At 36.7% G+C, this 20,972-nt stretch overlaps 1 protein-coding gene across 3 annotated transcripts in view; it reads left to right on the top strand.

The window, feature by feature from the left end:
- Positions 1-20,972, top strand: part of ADGRB3 (adhesion G protein-coupled receptor B3) — a 753,297-nt gene that overhangs the window by 306,779 nt on the left and 425,546 nt on the right. For all 3 annotated transcript variants that reach the window (XM_003271086.3, XM_003271085.3, XM_030809408.1), the window contains 2 exons: positions 6,597-6,761; positions 7,204-7,368. In XM_003271086.3, coding sequence (XP_003271134.1) covers positions 6,597-6,761; positions 7,204-7,368 — 330 coding nt within the window. The remainder of the gene's footprint in view (positions 1-6,596; positions 6,762-7,203; positions 7,369-20,972) is intronic.

Here is a 20,972-nt window from a genome sequence, read left to right as displayed (position 1 = left end):
TTTTTGTAGTGACACGGTCCCACTATATTTCCCAAGCTGATCTTAAACTTATACCTCAAGCAGTCCTTCCATCTCAGCCTCTCAAAGCTCTGGGACAACAGGCATGAGCTACTATGCTGGGCAGAAGTTGGACGCTTATACATTTCAGTCTTGTGTCCCAAAAGAGTCTTTACAGATCCCTGAGTAACTCCCAACTCAATACAAATCAGAACTCTCCAACTTTGCCATCACAAAATGAAATAACTTTAAAGCCAGTATCCAAAATTTTTCTCCCCCTTAATTCTTTCCTACCTGTGATTTAATCAATCAAGAATATTCAACCCAGAACAGTTGCTGAAATGTTAGTTTTATTATCCAAAATATTCACAACATAATCTAATTTGTGGTTCTTTTTACCTAACCTATTCTAAGTTGTCAACATTTACTGGTCAGGATGTAAAAACAGACTGAAAACAATATATTTATTAAAATGTATTATAGAATTTAATTTGGCCCTTGTACAAAGAAGGCAATTTTGTCTTCAAAGTGAGCCCAATTGCAACTCCATATGTATGGTGGGAGGAGGTTAATATAACAAAGTAGACCCCAGGAACCTAGCAATTTAGCCTTTGCAGTTTTAACTCTTCTAGTTTCAGAAAATACAGTAACTTGTCACACTGCTGAAGTGAAACTTTAATTGTCCCCAGTATGACATTGGTATATAAGGAAGCATGTTACAGGGTAGTAAGGCAGGCTGATCTCTCAGCATTCTCCCAGCTTCAAAACACAGCCTTATTATTCTTGATTCTTAGTCACTTTTGTAGAATGGCTCAGAAAGCAACAGACTTTTGGAGTTTTTAAATTGAAAACTAACATAAAGAAAAAAGAATCCAACTGCAGGTGCTTCTGATGAGAAAGAAGAGAAATTGAAACAGCCTAAGAAAGTGTTGATTCTGACCTGGCTACATATGAGAAACGAAATTATGTATTCTAGTTCAATATTTATTAAATGGTGTTCTATGAATTAAAAGAGAAGTTAGGTATTACATTTCAATTAAATTTGAGAAGTAAAGTTTTAAACAAAGGTTATTTATTGCAGTACTCGCTGCTTCACGTCTAAAATGGCATTCCAAATTTAACCTCAAAAAGATAGAAATTTTGATTTCAGGGCTGTATACACCCAGATTGTTGAACACTAGTCTAACCCAGTTCAATAAAATGATCAACCCTTTACCTATTTGATTAAGCCAAAATCCTAAAAGTCAACATTAATTTTCTGTTTTTCTATGCCCTACCACAAACCTGCCAGCTCTACATCCAGAAAACATTGTAAATTCATCCATGTTTTTTCGATGCCCACTGATGCCACCATAATCCGAGCCACCATCAGCTCTCTCTGGACTACAAATAGTATAGTCCCCCAATATTTCACAGTACCCATTCTTGCCCCTGTACCATCCATTCTACACAAAACCACAATATTAAGTTTCAAAATATAAATTCTATCATATCACTTCCTTACTGTAAAATCTTCTCATACTTTGCATCTTCCCTGGTCGCATGGCCTATAGGGCCCTATAAGATCTGGCTTCTGCACAGCATCTGAACCCATCTCTTGCCACCTCTCCTTTTCCAGGATCCCCACAAGCCCCAGCCTTCTCTCTGTTCCTGAACACAGATCTTCACATGACAACCGATATTTTACATGTAAAAGATTTTTTAGTGCCAAATATGAGACATTGTTTAATTTTTAATCTTTCTTTTCAGTGATATTCCGGATTTTTAAAAAAATTATTAATGAATTTATTTTATAGTCCTCAGTCCCATAACATTTCTGAAAACACTAGTGTCATTTTATTGAATAAGAAAAAATGGAGGTCAGGGAGGCTTTGGGGAGGTAGAAATTAAGAGTTGGCTCTGTCCAGTGATTCAGACTCAGCTCTAATCTCGTCCTCTCCTGAGACTGCCTGAGCACTCCCTATCGCATCGCCCTCTTTATCAGGTTGTCTTCATAACACCTGTAGTGAAAAGCTCTGGTTTATTCATTTACTCATTTATCATCTGCCCCCACTACAGCCCCTAGACTATATGTTCATAAGAGCAGAGCTCAGCCAGTCCTTATCACCACAGCTCCCCTGTGGCACAGTTGAGCAATGCCAATCACAGGCTAAATTCTCTATAAATCTTTACTCCTGTGTGTGTTATGAGACTCCTAGAGGGATTGTGGAGTGTTTACGTTTTCCCAGCTTACCAGGGAACTCTTTTCTGACAGAATGCTGAGATGTGACTCAGTTTTCAATAGAAACACAGTTTCAGAAAGAAAGCTTTGAGGTATTTTTAAATTCGTAGGTTTGCAGTGACCCTGAGAGGTCCCTCTTACAAATATTGGAAGTAAGCCGTACACAAGGAACAGGCATTGAGTGGGGAGAGGCATTGATTGTCTCTACTACCTCACTGCTGAGCCAGGTAAAAAGTCAAGCCTGCATGCAGGGTTGAAGGAGAACAGCTTCCTCACCACTTTAGCTCCCCCGTTAAACATCAGATAACAAGAAAAAAGCTGTTCCTTCACATCTTGGAGAACCTAGATGAGTGGTTATAAAAAAAGAAATAAAGATATATAATATGATAAATTGTTTTTATTTTTACATTTCTCTACATTTATCCCTAAAAGATAATGCACAAATTCTATCTGGAAATGCTTAAATATCCAAAACAGAACTCTTAATTTCTACCTCCCCAAAGCCTTCCCGTTCTCTATTTTTTTCTCATTCAGTAAAATGACACTACTGTTTCCAGAAATGTTATGGGGCTGTGGCCCATAAAACAAACCATTAATAATTTTTTAAATCCAGAATATCACTGAAAAGAAAAACTTAAAAATAAAACAATGTCTCATATTTGACACCAAAAATTATATATATATGTCTGTTATCTGTATATATATGTGTGTGTGTGTATATATATTATATGTGTCTATATATATATATAGTCTGTTGCCTAGTTTTTTAAGTTAAATTTATATATTCCTCTCCTACCTGACTTTTCAATTATCTATTTTCTCAATGATTTGGACTTGACACACTAAAGAAATATTAGGCCTTTCCTCTTTTGTTTTTTATATCCAGAGTTATTTTGTCAAGCCAATTCATTCATAACAGTGCAATTACACCAACATGGCACACATATGCATATGTAACAAACCTGCATGTTGTGCACATGTACCCTAGAACTTAAAGTATAATAAAAAAAATAAAAAATAAAGCTTGCAAAAAACAGTGCAATTAATTTTCAATAAAAGGATCTTTCAGTTCTCAGTGTAAAATAAAATCGCAAAAAATGCCTACTTGATATATCTTCAATTTTATTATTTTTTCTGTTACTGACTTTGTGAACAAATCTGACCCCCTCTAAAATACATGTTTTGTTGATGTTTTTGGTAGCATTGAACCTCAAATTGCTCCTCAGATTTCTAATATTAACTCACTCTTAAGCTTTAACATTAACACAGAATATGTACATGGTCAGAAAGGATTGAACAACTATAACTACAAATATATGAATTTAAAGTCTCAAAACATTTTATTATTATTGATGCAGATTTATTTCAGTAAAAGCCTGATGAGCAAAACACTTCACGAATAGATGTTCTCGTTCTTCCTAATATCATCTCAGCAATGTCCTTCCGAATTCTTCACAGAAATACAATCCCCTGCCTAATTATCTTCTCTCTGATTTCCACATTTGACTTGCTCATTCTAGACGCCACATCTTCGCTAGACACTCTTATCCTCTCTTTGCCAGAAAACATATAATAAATCATACTCAAAATTTACCTTAAACCAGAATACTTAAGGACACCACATAGTCCTTTATTCTAGTCACTCAGCACTAAGATTAGCTTAGCAGCACCTAATTCACCTTTGTTAATGTGCTGCTTTCTTTCTGAATGTTCTCAATAATGTGCATAACTGTACATCCTTTTGCCAAATAGATTGTAAGGTGTAGGGCATGAATCTCTTTTCATAAACCCTTCTCGGAATGCTTAGGATGGTGAGGCTTCATACTGCAAGCTCAATAAATGTTATCTTTGAATAGAAAAATTCTGAAATGAAAAATGCACTCATGTTTAAAGCCAAAATAGAGGGGAAATAGATAATTTATAATATCCCATTGCTTCACTAGAATTTTCTTTTTAGTCTGGAAAATGGACTACATAGCCAATATGATTGTATCAGGCACTTTGAATAAAGTGAGATGCTAAAATTACATTAATGGAATGATTAAATTGGCATTTTGTAATTTTTAATCTCATAAAGGGTTTATTAAGTACAGCTAGATACCTATTAAACAACCTCCTTTTAATACCTACATGTAAGACTTGAAGTTAGGTTGAAAGTACTTATTATATTCTGCCAGGCTTTCTTGTTTATTTGGATGGATTTTCATAGCACCATTAGCTTATTTTGAAACTTTAGATTTGTGGTGAATTCTCTTTCACCTGTGATCAAATTGACTAAGAACCATGAACTGTTATTGGAAAAAAGCAGACATCCACAAACTGATGCATTTATAACATTTACATGCTAGTTTGCACATTCTAATCTGGAAAGTATTTTTGGTTAAGTCCTTTGCTCATTTCTATTTTGTGGCATATGGGATTGTGCCTTTGTCAATGCTGACTTTGTCTAAATTATCCATAACTCACCACTCTATGTCTATTATAATCACATCCCCAGTAGATGCAGTATGTCCTCTGAAAGCCTAAATACTTCATGTTTCATGTTAAGATGGTATTGTCTTTAAACATTTATTTATTTATTTATTCATTTGCATGCAGAATGTCCTAAATTATAAAATTTTTGAGGTTAGGATTTATATTCTTTTATTTCTGTGTATCTTGTTAACACCTATCACAGTGTCTGATGACTAATAGATTCTCAAAAGTTATTTGAATGAATGAATGAATGCATACGTGAATCTCAATTTGAATCTCCCAAAGATAAATCAACTCAACAGTCTATATTATATTCCAGTCATCAGAAAACAGTCATCTAAGAGTCACCTGGATCCTCTCTTTGCTTCAGCTCCCATGGCCAGTTCTTCAGTTTCTTCTCACCACCCATTCCTAGTAACTTCCTAATCTCTCCAAGACACTGCATGTGCACTGCCTCATCATCACAGCTCAGATCTTTCCCAACTTCTGTAATTTGTCCTCAATCCTACACTAGATCTGATCATAGTATTATCTAAATTGTTCAATGGATTCTTTTTTTTTTTTTTTTGAGACGGAATCTTGCTGTGTCTCCCAGGCTGGAGTGTAGTGGCGCCACCTCCACTCACTGCAAGCTCCACCTCCCGGGTTCACGCCATTCTCCTGCCTCAGCCTCCTGTAGTAGCTGGGACTACAGGCGCTCGCCACCACGCCCAGCTAATTTTTTTGTATATTTAGTAGAGGCGGGGTTTCACCGTGTTAGCCAGAATGGTCTCGATCTCCTGACCTTGTAATCCGCCCGCCTCAGCCTCCCAAAGTGCTGGGATTACAGGCATGTTCAATGGCTTCTTAAACATCTGAGAATAATATCCAAAATCCTTAACACAGCCGATGAAAGTTGCAAAATCTAGCCTCTCTCTTTTTTCAAACTTCTGCAATCTCTCTTCACCCAGCACTCTAGATGCCTTTCACAATGACCTGCATCCAGTTCCTGGAAATGCCCATGATTCTTCTTCCAAAGACCTTTGTATATTCCTCTGCATGGAACATGCCTTTATCCTAAATATTTTTCTTCATCCTTCAAGGCTTGACTGAAGCCTCAGTTTGTCAAGGAAGACTCTCTGTACCTTCCAAAGTCTTATCTCACAATGTCCTGAAACTACCCTTTGCAACACTGCCATATAATTGATTTATCTAGCATGTAATTCATGGTTTATTTCTAGGGGTTCTTTCTCTAAAATATGAGCTCAATAAGGTCTTGCTCAGTATTTAGTTTTTTCACTGTTTTATGTACCCCGTCTCCTAGCACAATGTGTTGCATGTTTGAGTGATCAATAGATATTTTGAAGAAATAAGTGAATCAAAAGATACACTGGAGGCCAGGCATAGTGGCTCATGCGTGTAATCCCAGCACTTTGGGAGGCCGAGGCAGGTGGATCACCTAAGGTTAGGAGTTTGAGACCAGCGTGACCAACATGGTAAAACCCTGTCTCTACTAAAAAAAAAAAAAAAAATTATTTTGGGATGTGGTGGCGGGCACCTGTAATTCCAGCTACTCGGGAGGCTGAGGCAGGAGAATTGCTTGAACCCAGGAGGCAGAGGTTGCAGTCAGCTGAGATCATGCCGTTACACTCCAGCCTGGATAACAGAGTGAGACTCCATCTCCAAAAAAAAAAAAAAAAAAAAAAAAAAATATGCTGGATATATAAAAGAAAATAAAAGTGGGAAAATAAGGTAATAGTATTTGGGGAGTTAATAAAATCTCATGCTGGTGTGACCTTCCATTGTATTCATTCATAGTCCATTGATTGGGGTTCATCTTCAAGGGTGGTTTTACCAGGTACTTTCTGTACAGCCTCTCCTATTGGAAGATATCCTTATGCTGTCTCTTTTTCTGCTTTGGTAGTTGATGGACAGTGGCAAGAGTGGAGTTCGTGGAGCCAGTGCTCAGTAACGTGCTCAAATGGGACTCAGCAGAGAAGCCGGCAGTGCACTGCAGCTGCCCATGGAGGCTCCGAATGCAGAGGGCCATGGGCAGAAAGCAGAGAGTGCTATAACCCTGAATGTACAGGTAGGGCTTGATTCCTGCATATAATGGGCACTCGTACCATGTAAAGGGCACATTATAAAATGGGTCAGAACTATGCCAGAGGGTCATGAAAGAAGATAATCATTATATTTGTGTGTGTGTGTGTGTATACATGTATTTATTAACGAAGCTGATTATACCAGAATTTATTCTAATGTATGCCATGCTAATAAAGTAATAAAATTCAGGAGATGAACTACGAATACATTTGAGGAAGTTTAGCACTGAGCTTGTACTTTTTACACTTTTTTACACTGTTCATCGCAATGCTCTGTATTTGACCTGTAAGTTAAATATTCGAATAAAGTTTATTCACAGTGGTAGATTAACAAAAATGGAAGGGGTAGTAACATTCTCAGATTTTAAAATTTTTAAAGGAGTGTGTGGTAGATGACTTACATTGGCCATGAAACATTTCTTTCAGCCAATGGTCAGTGGAATCAGTGGGGTCATTGGAGTGGTTGTTCCAAGTCCTGTGATGGCGGCTGGGAAAGGCGAATAAGGACCTGTCAGGGCGCAGTGATCACAGGGCAGCAATGTGAAGGAACGGGCGAAGAAGTGAGAAGATGCAGTGAGCAGCGATGCCCTGGTAAGAATGAACCCAAATTATCCCAAAAGAAATATTTTGTAACGTGAAAAAAAAAAAGATTTAAAAATATTGTCACTGGTTAAGGGTCATACCTCCTCAACTAAAGAACTACTAATGATAGGTGGCAATTTACTTGTTTCTGTACTATGTGGGGCATCCCCTGTTTATGTGTCATAGAATCATTCCATGTGAAATATTTGTTTGTGGAGAATACAAAACAAGTTGCCTTAGGATATATATACTGGAAATGTAAAGACATAAGAAATGAATGAGAAGATAAAGAAGTGTCGCTGACATTCAGATGCTTTTAAGTTCTGTTGCTAATTACTCTGACCTTGATGTGTGACCTTGATTATCTACATTTACTTGCCGTTGCCCCATTTTTCACTGGCAAAGAAATTCCTATGAGGAATGCATTTTAAAATGAAAGTATGAAGTCTTAATTGCTAATGAAAAAATGAAAGTCCTGCTACATTAAAAGATTTTACATATAAGCAGAGAAAATAATGAAAGGTCAGAAACTGCCCAGATTATACAGCACATGTTTTACAGGATCGTTTAGAACAAAAACTACTTCCTAATCATGTGTACCTTCCATTAAAATATTATTGACAGACTGAGGACTCAATAAGTAAGTGAAAGTCAGGATTTTAGAATGAGATCCTAAGAAAAATATTATAAACATAATAAAGATGTGATAGGACAGAATTTTAAAGCTTGACAATATAGTGCCAACGTGCTGAACCTAGAGAATTTGAAGACCCACTTAGAGTTCTGTTGCTGCTAGTAACTCTGTGAGCAAGCTAACTGATCTCTCTGGCTGTCTGATTCCTGGGGGTACAGTGAGTACAGCTGGTTGTGGGATCTTTGAGGTTCCTTTTCAGTTCAGAATGCTATGAATTTCTGCCTTTATCTCACATGATTGTTTCAACTTAGAAAAACCAAGGTATTCTAAGAGATATCCAGGAGTCAAAGCTTTGTATTTTTCCATAGTTAGAATTATAAAGACTTCTCACAGTACAACACTAAGAATAACAACAGAACTGGATTTTAAGAGTAACAATATGTCAGTTGGAGTTTTGTGGGGGTTTAAAAAAGATCTAAAATTAGGGCCAGGTGTGTTGGCTCACACCTGTAATCCCAGCACTTTGGGAGGCTGAGGCGGATGAATCACCTGAGGTCAGGAGTTCGAGTCCAGCCTGGCCAACGTGGCGAAACCCCGTCTCTACTAAAAATACAAAAATTAGCCGGCCGTGGTGGCATGTACCTGTAATCCCAGCTACCCAGGAGGCTGACGAAGGAGAATAGCTTGAACCCAGGAGGTGGAGGTTGCGGTGAGCTGAGACTGCACCACTGCACTGCAGCCTGGGCGACAGAGCAAGAATCTGTCTCAAAAAAAAAAAAAAAAAAAAATCTAAAATTAGTTTTGTTAATTCTTAAGGCCGTATGAATTCAATATAATAAAAAGTAACCAGCATGCAGGGTTGTTAAGAGGATGATACCTATTCAGATTAGCACTGTGAAATTCCTCCAGTGCTGCGTAAGAAGAATTAAGATGTATTAAACAAAAACATTTATTTTGCCTAGGGAGAAATTTCACAGAATAGTAAACATAATTAAATCAACCCCTTCAATATTTGATGTTATCTAAACCAGTCTGAGCATACCACAGTTCTTAACTGGTCTTTTAAAACTGTCTTTCATCTGCATATATAGAGCCAAGATAGTACTGCTGCAATCAGATTTACAGAGATTGCCACCTGCTGTTTGAAAAACATTTTACAGATCTATTTATGAAAAAGATAGTGTACCTTATTTGCTGGCCTTGTTTGCTGGTTTTCATGACTTAAGGCAGGTTAAAAAAAATCACATAAAACTAAAAAAAAAAGTATATACACTACACATTTTTGGTATTATTAACATTTTCATTTTACTGTTTTCAATTATATGATATGAAAAGAACCATAAATTACTTACAAGCATATAAATATCATTTTCATAATTAAAAATTCTTGAATCAGCTAAATAATTTAAACATCACTACTTATACAGGGGCAAAGAAAAATATGTGTGTGTGTGTGTGTGTGTGTGTGTGTATACACATATACACCAAGCTTTTGAATATACCCTTGTCCGGTGCATCTATATAAACAAAAATTGCATTGTCCATCAGAAATTGTGTGTGACTGTTAATTTCAAAAATACCTCTGCTTTCTTAGAGAATTTTTTTAATTTACAAAAGGGGTTTTTCTTTTATATTAATTATTTAAGTTTTTATGTGCAGTCACATCATTCCCAAATTATTTTATCAAGTTTTTGATAACTGCTTTCCATATTGTACTTGATTTATATACTGGAGTTCCAACTCTGTTCAATGTCCTCTCTGTAGTCAATATGTATTACTGTTGTGATTATGAGTATAGCATTCCTAATTTCAGCCATTATATTGCTTCAAATTTACACACTGACAATATAAATTGAGAAAACTTTCAAATTACCATAACATTTTACTAAGGCATCTTTGTCTTTGTGTTAACAACAAAGCTTCAACAATTTTTTTAAACAATATGCTTTTTCTAGTATTATTTTTAGTCTATTCATTCTTAATTTTTCTTCAAGTTGCTGAAAACAACTACTATTTATTTTATACTTCACTTAATTTGGAGTCAAAACAAATTAATCAAGTTTACTAAGAGGCCTTTTGTTGTGAGGAAGGAGAAATATAATATATGAACATCTTTGTCTGAATAATTAATGAAAATAATGATTAATCATCTGGATCTAATCAAAAGCTGTTATGATGTCTACTAAAAATGAAAAATAAAACTATTTTCCCCTCAAGATTAGAATATTTCTTTGCTGGTAGATAGATAAAAGTATTAAAAATATCATCATTGACTACAAAAAATATATTTCTTCTGTTTTCATAAAAATTAATTGTAAAAATAAAAAAAACATTTTTTAAAAATAATGCTAGTTGGGAAATAGAATAGCTACAGGGGAGATAATAAGTGGCCCAATTTTTAAATTGGTCAGACTCACCAGATAATGGTTTCATTTATCTCAATCTCATTGTGTATCCTCCGGCTTTGAAGGTTGAAATGGTAGGATGGGAACAGCTCCCTTAATTTTATTAATTGCTACAATGTCATACATAATATTTTTTAGGTTTTTAGTTTGATTTTCACCCCAATATTCCCCTGGTTATTAATATTCAGAAAGCAAGTTTTACTGCTGGATTGTCCTACGTTTACATTCTAGCTTCCTAGGAACCACTTTGCCCTGTTCCCAGGAGAAGGGCTTGCTACTTCTATAACTCCAATTCTAGGATCATTACTCTTTAGTCATTAACTGCTAAGTTGGAACCTACCATTTACAAGTAAAAATCACACTTTATTTATACGTAACATTTCCTTCTTGGACCCACAGCTGCTTTGTCTGTAAGTGGTGGGTGAAGCCTCCAGGTTAAATGTGCTGATAAACACTTGTGAAGTAAGACAGCCATCTCATAAGTGTATACAGTATTAGCAACTTAGAGCAGAAATGTAGGAATTATTGTGATGTTTATCTATAAATATTCATATAAAGGAGGGCAGCAGTAGTGTTGGTAAAGCAAAATTTGTCTTGAACACTGTAATACATTTGTATTAGGATTTGGTGCCCTGTAATGTAGCAAATGTGATCCCCATCCCCACCCTGCTTACGAGAAATGTCGTTCTGGAAGTGATGGTTCCTTGTTTGTGTAAGGTTGCTCTCCGACAGGATTATGCCTTCTCTGGAGACCAGGAGAGTCTTCCTTTGGTCTCTAAGTAATTGTCTTTTAACTTAGCTTCAGTGGGAAAGAAGAACAAAGCTTGTCTACTCTGCACTCCTATCTTCTTTTGAGTGTCTCCCTCATTATCCAAAGCAGTGCTTCCCAAACTTCAGTGTACATAGGAATCACCCAGAGAGCTTGTTAAAACACAGATTCCTGAGCCAGACCCCCCAGCCATTCTGACTCAGTAGGTCTTGAATGAGCCTGAGCATTTGCATTTTTATGAAGGTCTCAGGTGATGCTGAAGATGCTGGTCTGTAAATCATCCTTTGGGTTGCACTAACTTATAGTAAAAATAATAATGATAAGCTGATAAAATTAACAACGAAGTGGAATACAGTCCTCTACCTCTGTTCCACTGGAGAAAGTTGAAATATCACCTCAACAAAATTGCAAAATTTTACTTTTTTCATCCTTTTTCATAAATGATGAGGGATTCTTTCTGGAATTGGTTGATAATGAAAACACAATTCATTTTGAGTGCCTCTAGCGAACTCATGTTTCAGCCAAAATAAGATCTCTTTACAGCAGTCGTTTAAAGAAAAATAGGACTATTAACTAGCTGTTGTGCACAAATAAAGATGGTTTAGTCATTATCCAACTCTCAGTTCTCCAATCCTCATTTTTCCTGTACCACGAAGAGCAGGAGAAACAACTTGGGTATCATTTGAACAAGTCTGATGTAAAACCAGGCACTGCCAGGACACAGATCTGCATTCCTGATGTTGTCAGCCCCAGCATCTCTCTTCCTGAGCAGTGTATTTTCCCTGCCTCTTATCCGCCACAGGTATTAGCTAATTAGCTAATATATACACATACACGTATAAAATACTTGGTGTGGGGATGGTGTCATGGCGGAAGATGAGGTCTTAGCTCACTTTGACTTATTTTCTCCTCAGGTTCCAGTTAGTAGAATAGTGAACTAATCACTACTGATACAATTATTTTTGTCTTTGAGACAAATTTAATAAGTTAGACTCTTCTAAACGAAACTATTGAACCACTCAATTTTAAGACTGAATGTCATCATTATTAGAAACCCAAATATGTCAGCATAAAATTTGCATTTCTTTTCTAAAGAGAAAATACACTACTCCATAATGAAATATTTGCATACAAATTGACGCCTGCTTTACCTTGTTCATTTCAAACCAAGTTTAATTAAGCACAAATCGTACTTTTTAAAGCTCCTATTCCACTGGAATTTATATTATTTAATTAAGCACAAATAGTACTTTTTAAAGCTCCTATTTCATTGGAATTTATATTATTTTCTGCTTTCAGATGTTATCTGTATACTCTTTAAGGAATTATGTTATTACCTGTTGCGTTCTTCAAAAGATTAAAGCAAGTTTTGACTGCATATTTTTGGGAATAGCAAATTAGGCCCTACTCAAGTGTCCACACCAGTTGCTCACCTAAAACCAACCAAAGAGTTTAATGGTGACAGTAGGTGGCACTAGGTATTGACTTCTTTAGTATTTAATGTTCTATTTGTTCTTGCCAAGTCACTTCAGATAAATAGTAAAAAGCAGGAAAATGCATTAGAACTTGAAGATATCCCATAGATGAGAGAGACCACCTGTTGCTTTTAATAAATACCTAAAACAGTGTCCAATCTTCTCAAAAAGGATGAGTTTTACCACCTATTTTAGTCTACAGTTCTGCAGCAAATCAAGCTGAGTTTTATGGGCAGACTTGGGGAAGAACCGCTGAGATCTAAAAGAATTAATAACAGATACTGTGTCCTGTGGATATAGTATGTATACCAGATGTCCATTATTCAAACATGTTGCTATGGAGATAATTATTGTCATAATTCATTTTATCAGATTTTCTTCAAATGAGACTTTGATAAAACTCTCCCAGTTTCTGCCATGAATTGCTTAAAAAGCAAATTTCTGTAATCTTATGTTACCCTACCTTGTTCAATTTAGAAATATTTAGCAGCATGCTCATCATTCTCAAATTGAAAAGAAAAATTTAAGCACCACCTTTTACTATGTTTTTATTTATTCTTTTCATCCCACATCGTTTTTCTGGGAAAAAAAAATAAACTTTGGGAATTGTTTAACAATTATTTTAAATTAAGAGATTTAAAATTATTTTTAAACCTTTTCTGAGCTTAATGGTTACCAAGACACTAAATCTGAATATTGGTCTTGGATATTTCTCATCAACACCTATTTTTCTCACCTTGTGTGTCCTGACATATGAATGACCTAAGACTCTGCCCCAGCACTCTTCTCTTTGGTTGATCTCTCATCAACTATAGCCTCTGTGAGCAACACCCACCAATCTACCTTTATGACTAATCACTCACAAAAACCTGACATCCCTTTCTTACCTGGGACTCAATTCAGACTCTAGGTGACTGGGGGAAACTTTTCTCTGACCACCAGATCCTCTGTGTCATCTGGAGTGATTCCTCCTTCTAGCAATCCCTGTTCCAGATGGAGTCCATCATGGTATTTCTCTCAGTGGCCCTGCTTTCACTTTCTCCTGCCACCAGCTTCCAGTAAGGGAGGAGCAGTGCAGCAGAAAGAGCCTCAACTATGGAGTCCAACAAAGTACTGACTTGGGCCTTGGTGTCCTCATTTATAAAATAGGGATAATAATATGTGCTGCAGAAGATTATTTCAAGGATGAAATGCTGGAGCTAATTAGGATCATCAAGTGGCAGTTCATGTACTCTGTTACCCATATTATTACAACACCTGCCTTCTCTAATCTCTTTCACACAGATTTATCTGATTATTCTTTCTTCTTTACAGCCTTGTTCTTATGACTCGCTTACTCAAAACACTTCCGTGGCTTTTCATTACTGGCCAAATTTCATCCTACTGGGATCCCTGAGATTCTAATATTTCTATCAGCTTCACTAGCTTTCCAATGTTATCTCATTCTACTCATTTATGATATATATTTTAATATACGTTTGTTCATATGTAATAGAATCAAGCAGATGCAGCCTCTGGTTTCTGAATACAAGGGTGCATATTCTCCCCTTATGGTGCTGTTTGCACTGTTATTCACTTGGGCTCCCCTAATGTCCCTGTCCCCTCCCTTATCCTCATCTGTTGATATGGGAGAATTTGGGAGTCCATCCATTAAGAGATAATCTGCTCTCCTAATAATTCTTTCTCCCACAATCTCGTAAGTGTTCTTTTTTCTTTGAACCCCTATAAATTTGTTTGATATTTCCTTATTATTTATTATTATTATTATATGGTTATATCTGTCGAAATTCTAGCTCATGGCAGATGAACTATCTGTTCTCAGCCTTCTGAATCCCTGACTCTTCACTGAGCCTAGTTAAGTAGGTCAAGCCCTTTTGAATGTTTTGATTTCATATCATAAAAGCTATAACTAATGAAAATATTTATACATAAAAGCTATAACTAATGAAAATATTTATATAAAAGCATATGAATAGAAAGTTTGCAATGACTCTGATGTTAATGCCTTACATTTCATGACCTTTCAGTCTTTCAAAAGTCTGTTCAATGGACTAATTTACTGGAAGAGCATTTCTGTCACATATATGATTTTTTATTTTGTAGTTATAAATTGTGGTATGATTCGTCTTTCTTTGGAAATAAGTGATTAAGATGTGGGAGGTAGGAAAAATATATGTTTCTATAGCGAGTTGTTCAGTTTCCCCAAATCTCAGCCCAGCTTATTATTTTAAGCCAGAGCTTCTCAAGGCAGTTCTACCCTGTCATGGGAGGATTGGTCCCAACTGTGCCCAAATAGTGGTTCCTGAAGCCTCAGAGCAACTGACAAAGCAGGAGACTGTGGCTAGTGGTCTCCAGTCTTCAGTAGCCTTGCCTACTTCTCCCAGTGTGCCTCCAAATACTATCAGTTCTATATGTGCTATGACCTAGAGAAGGCTAAGACTCACTGTCATCTTTGGCTGTTCCTCAGTTATTACAGAAACTTAGTAAACGTAACTTTCCAGCAAAAGTTGAGCATACCCCAGTATAAAATTCTGTATAACTAAAAGTTAGTAAATAGCTTTTTAGAGTTATTCCTCAAAGTTAGTTAGCTAATTTTTTAATTAACTTTGTTATCAGGTTGAAACTAGAGTGACCTTGTCTGCTAAGTTTAAATATAAAATTATGCAATAATAATACAGAATTTGCTTATGAGTATGTATATAAAACACTGTCCACCAGGTACTTAATCTGCAATATATACCATTTGCTAATAAGTTGAAAGTTCGTGGTTTGCTAACTTCCAGACTTAAAAACAAATATTTGCAAAATGTATAAATAACTCGTTTACCACCACAACAATAAAAAGACTCCTCTGCTTAGAGAAGAGGTAAACTTCTCTGAGAATGGACTCAGCTATTTGGTTGACCGTAGGTCCATCATCTCCTAGCTTAGTGGCCTCAGGCTAAACACTAAACACTTTTCTGTCTTGACTTCCTCATGTTTAAAATGAGAATAACAATTCTGTTCACAAGGTTATAAGAATTCTGTGAATTAAAATATGTAACACAGTAAGAACAATAACTCATAATGTTATATAAATATTGCTGATATAATTGTATGTTGTTTCCATTTGAGACAGATTAAAACCATTTTCTATATGAGGAATGCTGTTATGAAACACACTTCATAAACACTCTTCTTTTTCCCACAGACCTTAGCAGCAGCATGAATTCTTCACATGAGTAGGTACCACCTTGGAAATTAGAGCTGTAAGTCATTGAGCACAGACACTGGATCCGTCTTATTTTCCCCTGCATCTTCCAGCACAGGGAATTCCCCCAAACACAAGAATTCATGAATTGCCAACAAGCAAATTTTGAAATGTGGGGTCTGGAGTAGCACATGTTTTTCTTTTTGTGTGTGTATATCAGCTCTATAGTTTAGAATCAATTTCTTTTTAATGCTGAAATTCTAGTATACGGGGTGAAAACTAATTTTCCACACCAAATTGATTTAAGCCCTGTATAATTTCTGCTCTTTTTAAGAGACAGAAAATCAGTTTGAATAGACAGATTAACAGCTAATCACTAGGTAATTGCTACCTTACCTTAAGGGGCATGCTAACTACATACTTGTGACTTCAAGTACAGTTGTATCTTACAAATGGATTTTTATATCTTTGCACTAGTAATAGCAAACAGTGAGATCTTTGAGCTGATGAACAAAGTTACTATTCCTTTTAGCTAAGGCATAAAAAGAGAGAATCCTTCCTATTGCTGCACAATCATATGTTTTTATGTTGAGTCTGGAGAGTAGCCTCAGCTAGTTGTCTATTTTCTGATTTACAAAGCACACACAGGTGCCATTAAAGAGAAAAGTAATTAAAACAAATCTCTTTCTCTAGCTTGTTTTCTTCTGGAGCTTTGATTCCATCATATGTATCAATTAACTTTTTGTAATACCTGGATGTGCCTAGATATGTCAAACTCAAAACTATTTTCAGCATCTCCTCTCCCAAGTCATCTCTTCCTCATATGTTGTAGTTCAGGGTCCAGCTAGCACATAAGATATCCTTCCTGGAAACCTGAGTTCTGTCTTTTATTTCTTTATCCTCCTCACCTCTTACATACAGTCAGCCATAGTGCTGAGCCCATTCTACCTCCTAAATAAATTTTGAATTAATCTACATCCTATGTTTCTTCCTCCCTTCCCTAATTACATCATTTAGATTGTGGTAGGCCTCCCTGTCTTCAGCTCTCTTTCCTTCAATCCTTTCTCCAAACTGCAGGCATAGCAAGCATTTACAACATTGTCATAAATTTCCCTTGCCCCTAATATAAAGTCAAGATCTTTGCTTACCTCATCATATATTACCCCTCCTCCTCCTGCAATCACCCACCTCTGCTTATCCCCAACTTTACACTTTACCCTTTCTGAAACAGTCATCTTCTTGGTTATTCCCAGTTCTCTTTGCTCCCTGGATTTTCCCACATGTGGTTCCCATGACACACTCTCCCCTTCTTCATCGGTGAACTCCTGCTTCTCCTTTACACCTCAACCTGGGTATCCCTCTGGAAATCTTCCACTGACACACTCTTCCCTAAGGTACCCCCAGAGCAGCCAGGGCTTCTCAGCTTACAGTGGGCATCCTGTGTAGTGTAATTTCTCAAATTATTATCTTTATGACCATTTTAGGAGTCAAGAGACATCGACTATTCTTACTTAGCCTTTTCTATGTGTAGTATTTAACAAGGTGATTGGGATATGATGGGTGCCCAGTAAATATTTGTTGAATGAATGAATTCTATAAGTGGCACTGAGAAGTACCTAGAAAGATCTCACTACTGGGGAATTCATAAAGATAAGATGGCAGAAAATAAATTGTTATTTTAATGTCTAAGCTATTTTGCTTTTGGTATAAGCATAAATTGACCTATTTTCTGAGATAGACTCTTCAAAGAATGCCAAGTCACCTTTGATAAAATATTTAAAGCAGCTGTGCCATTTGACATTCCTACTAAAAAAGCTGAAAACCCTGGACCAGTTTGCAACTGTGAATCTATGATTCCCCTGCCATCTTCCTTTTTAAAAAATAATAATAATAATTTGTGTACTGGGTTTCCATCTCCAAGAAGCACAATGAATCCAAGCCTTCATAAATTTACTGTGGAACAAAACAAAAAGTTGTTGACATCTCTAGGTTTAAAAAATTATCGATTTTTGCTTTTCATTTTGTTTGTCTGTTTGTAGGTAGACCAAACTGATAGTCATTAAGAAGATAAAATTCAGTAATTGAAAGATGTGGTTCGTCAAAGGAAAACAACCATTTAATCAGCTTTTTCCTGAACCAGAGTGAGGCTGTGTGTAGGGCACATTGGGGGATTCTAAAAAAGGGTCCTATAGGGTCTTAGTAAGTGAGATATAGCCCTCCAAGGCCAAACTTAGTCATTACATGATGCCCTGGAAGCCTCTTTTGACTAATTTTTAAGGTAACTGTAGTAGCTAACCTCCCTGTCTTTCTGCTCCTAACTGGACACGACTATCTACTGCTGGAGGATCCACCCCCCACCTCCACCCCCGCCCCACACACAATGTCTACAGTATTTTTGCAAAATCATCTTCATTCTCTGCGATCTTAAGAAATAGGGTAATTCAAAAACAGATCTAGCCAAAAGAGAAAAATAAGTCAGCTAAAAACATGTATAGACGTTACAAGGTGACAGGAAAGTGCTTTGGAGAAAGATAATGCAGAGGAAGGGGTGGGAGTGTTTGAGGGGCAATCAGTGGGGTCTGAGAATGTGAGGTTTGAGAAAAGATTAAAGGCGGGAAAGACATGAGTCATGCAGACATGTTTGAGGGGGAGGAGGCAGGGGATAGTCAAGGCAGAAAGAACCTGCACACAAGCTCTGAGGTTGCAGTCGGCCTGTAGCACTGAAGAAGGGGGGAGAAGGCCTGCACAGCTGGTGGGAAACTGAGAGTGGAGCAGGGGAGAGGAGAGGTAAGCTGTAACTGACGGTAGTTTAATCATTAAACATTGTACTTACATGAACAGAGGAGGTTTTATTTTTCCCCAACTAGTTGCCTTAAAAAAAATCGAGCATTGACTTATTTCACATATTTATTCTTACTCCCCACCTTGATTTTGAACCCATCAGATTCCGCAGCCGGCCCAGTAAATATTTCACCCTACTGGTTCACCAGTGCCATCTAGTGGCTAAGATTTGCAATGACCACATTTTCTGACCACACATTTGACCATGGGGGAGGGACAGGGAGCAACGAAGTACCTTTTGCCAGAATAACACTAAGTGTGAAAAACTTTCTGATACCCCTACAGGGAAATGAAGAAGTTCATGATACAAATTGGATCTTCGTTTTCTTATATCACGACTGAATCCTAATGAGGGGAAAAACCTCATTGGTTATTTCATGCACTTACCTCACATGTGCTGGGCCCATGTGCTAGGACCTGTGCTAGCACTAACATGTGCTAGGCTGCATTTTTGAATATAGTTGAATCTAGTATTCAACTATAGCAACAGGTTTTATGAAATGTGTTTCAAAGTTCGCCAGTGGAACTAAAGGAAATTTGAATTTCAAAGCACTGAAAACCAAAAAGATGGTACAAGTGAAGCAAAAATGAAAGATTATAAATGAAGAGATAATGAGGGAGATAATGAACAAAAGTGGGATGTATGGATGGAGCAAAAAGAATAATCAAATATGACAGTCAGATTAGATTAACTACTGCCATGTCATTATTAAAAACGGAAGAGTCATTGTATCTAGAATTCAATTATGTAATAACCTATTCATGATGTATTTTTTGAACTTTAACATTTGTTCTAATTCTCCTTCTTTTAGTATTCTATAATAGTTTTTGGTTGGCATTTATAGAAACATGAATATCATTTATTACAGTACTGTCCAACATAGTCGTTATTTCAATTTAAATGTACATTAATTAAAATTAAATAAAATCCAAAATTCACTTCTCAATTGCACTAGCCACATTTTCCTAGCACCTACCATACTGGACAGTGAAAATATAAAACATTTCTATCATTGAAAAAATTATATTGGACAGTGCTGGTATGTTATTTCCCCAGTAAAAGTGATTTATTTAATGAAAGTGTTTTGAAAACCTACTGTACACTAGATACCACTGGAGTTCACTACAACACATTAAAAAGATAAAGTAAAACATGGCTAGTCTAAAAAGCAACACTGGGGAATTGAGGAGGTTCACAGATATAACCAAGTATTTTCAATCTGTTGTGAGAAGGGCTATAATATTCATATATTCAATAACTGAGATATTAGGAAAGGGTTATTGGAGAATACATCATTTAAGCAGCATTTTGAGGATACATAGGAATTTTACCACTCAAAATAAGAGTATCCATGGGTTTCACATCTGTGGATTGAACCAACCACAGATCAAAAATATTCAGGAAAATTAACTGTGTGGCTGCTGCATAGGAGAGTAAATATGAGCCGTGATGGGAATGGTAGGCTAGGGCCCTTACAAGCAGTGCTTTTGCATCACACTGAGCACAGCTATCTCAGTTCCTTCCATGTTATCCTGTCAGTACTGGAGAAGCATGGGAGGGTTTTAAGCAGAAAATTGTGGGATTAAACTTTATCTTAGAGATTACTCTTTGGATGTGGCATGAAAATTGGATTAAGGGGGCAGATGGAGGAGAACAGTACCACTTACTACCCAGCTCCTCAGCTCAGAAAGCAAGCAGCATCCTTGATCCCTTTGTCTTCCTAAATTCTCACAGTTTTGTCTACCTCCTCAGTTTACCTTGTATCCACTGATTTTTCTCATCTTTAGTCTAATCATCCTACCTAAAGCCATCAATGTTTCAGGGTTGAAGCACTGCACTGGTCTCCTCCATGGCATTGGCCGTCTATTCTACCCACAGAAGGCAAACTATCTTAAAATGTAAAATTGAATCATGTCACTTGTTTAGAACCCTTCAGTTGCTGCCCATGTGGCCCTATAGGCTCTAATCATGGCCTGTCTCACCAGACCATTACTCTCCACTTGGCCTTACTCTTCTCCTTCCAGCCCTGCTGAACTCGATGCCCCAAGCTCTTCCTTGCTTCAAGGCCTTTGCACAAACTGTTTTCTCTGCCTGGAGCATTTATTGTACCTCACACTGCCAGTTTTAATTATATGTCACTTTCTCCAGGAAGCCTTCCTTAATTCTTCAGTTTTTAGATTAAAATAGCACCCTGTACTTACTGTTTGAAGTGCTCATCATTATTGTACTCAAGTAATTGTTTCACCTCTGCCTCCTCCCTTTGACTAAAATAATGACTAGGTAGACTACTTTTCTTTC

The sequence above is a fragment of the Nomascus leucogenys genome, chromosome 3 (genome assembly GCF_006542625.1).
Source record: "Nomascus leucogenys isolate Asia chromosome 3, Asia_NLE_v1, whole genome shotgun sequence".
NCBI classification, from domain to species: Eukaryota; Metazoa; Chordata; class Mammalia; order Primates; family Hylobatidae; genus Nomascus; species Nomascus leucogenys.
This window is presented reverse-complemented; position numbering and strand designations above follow the sequence as displayed.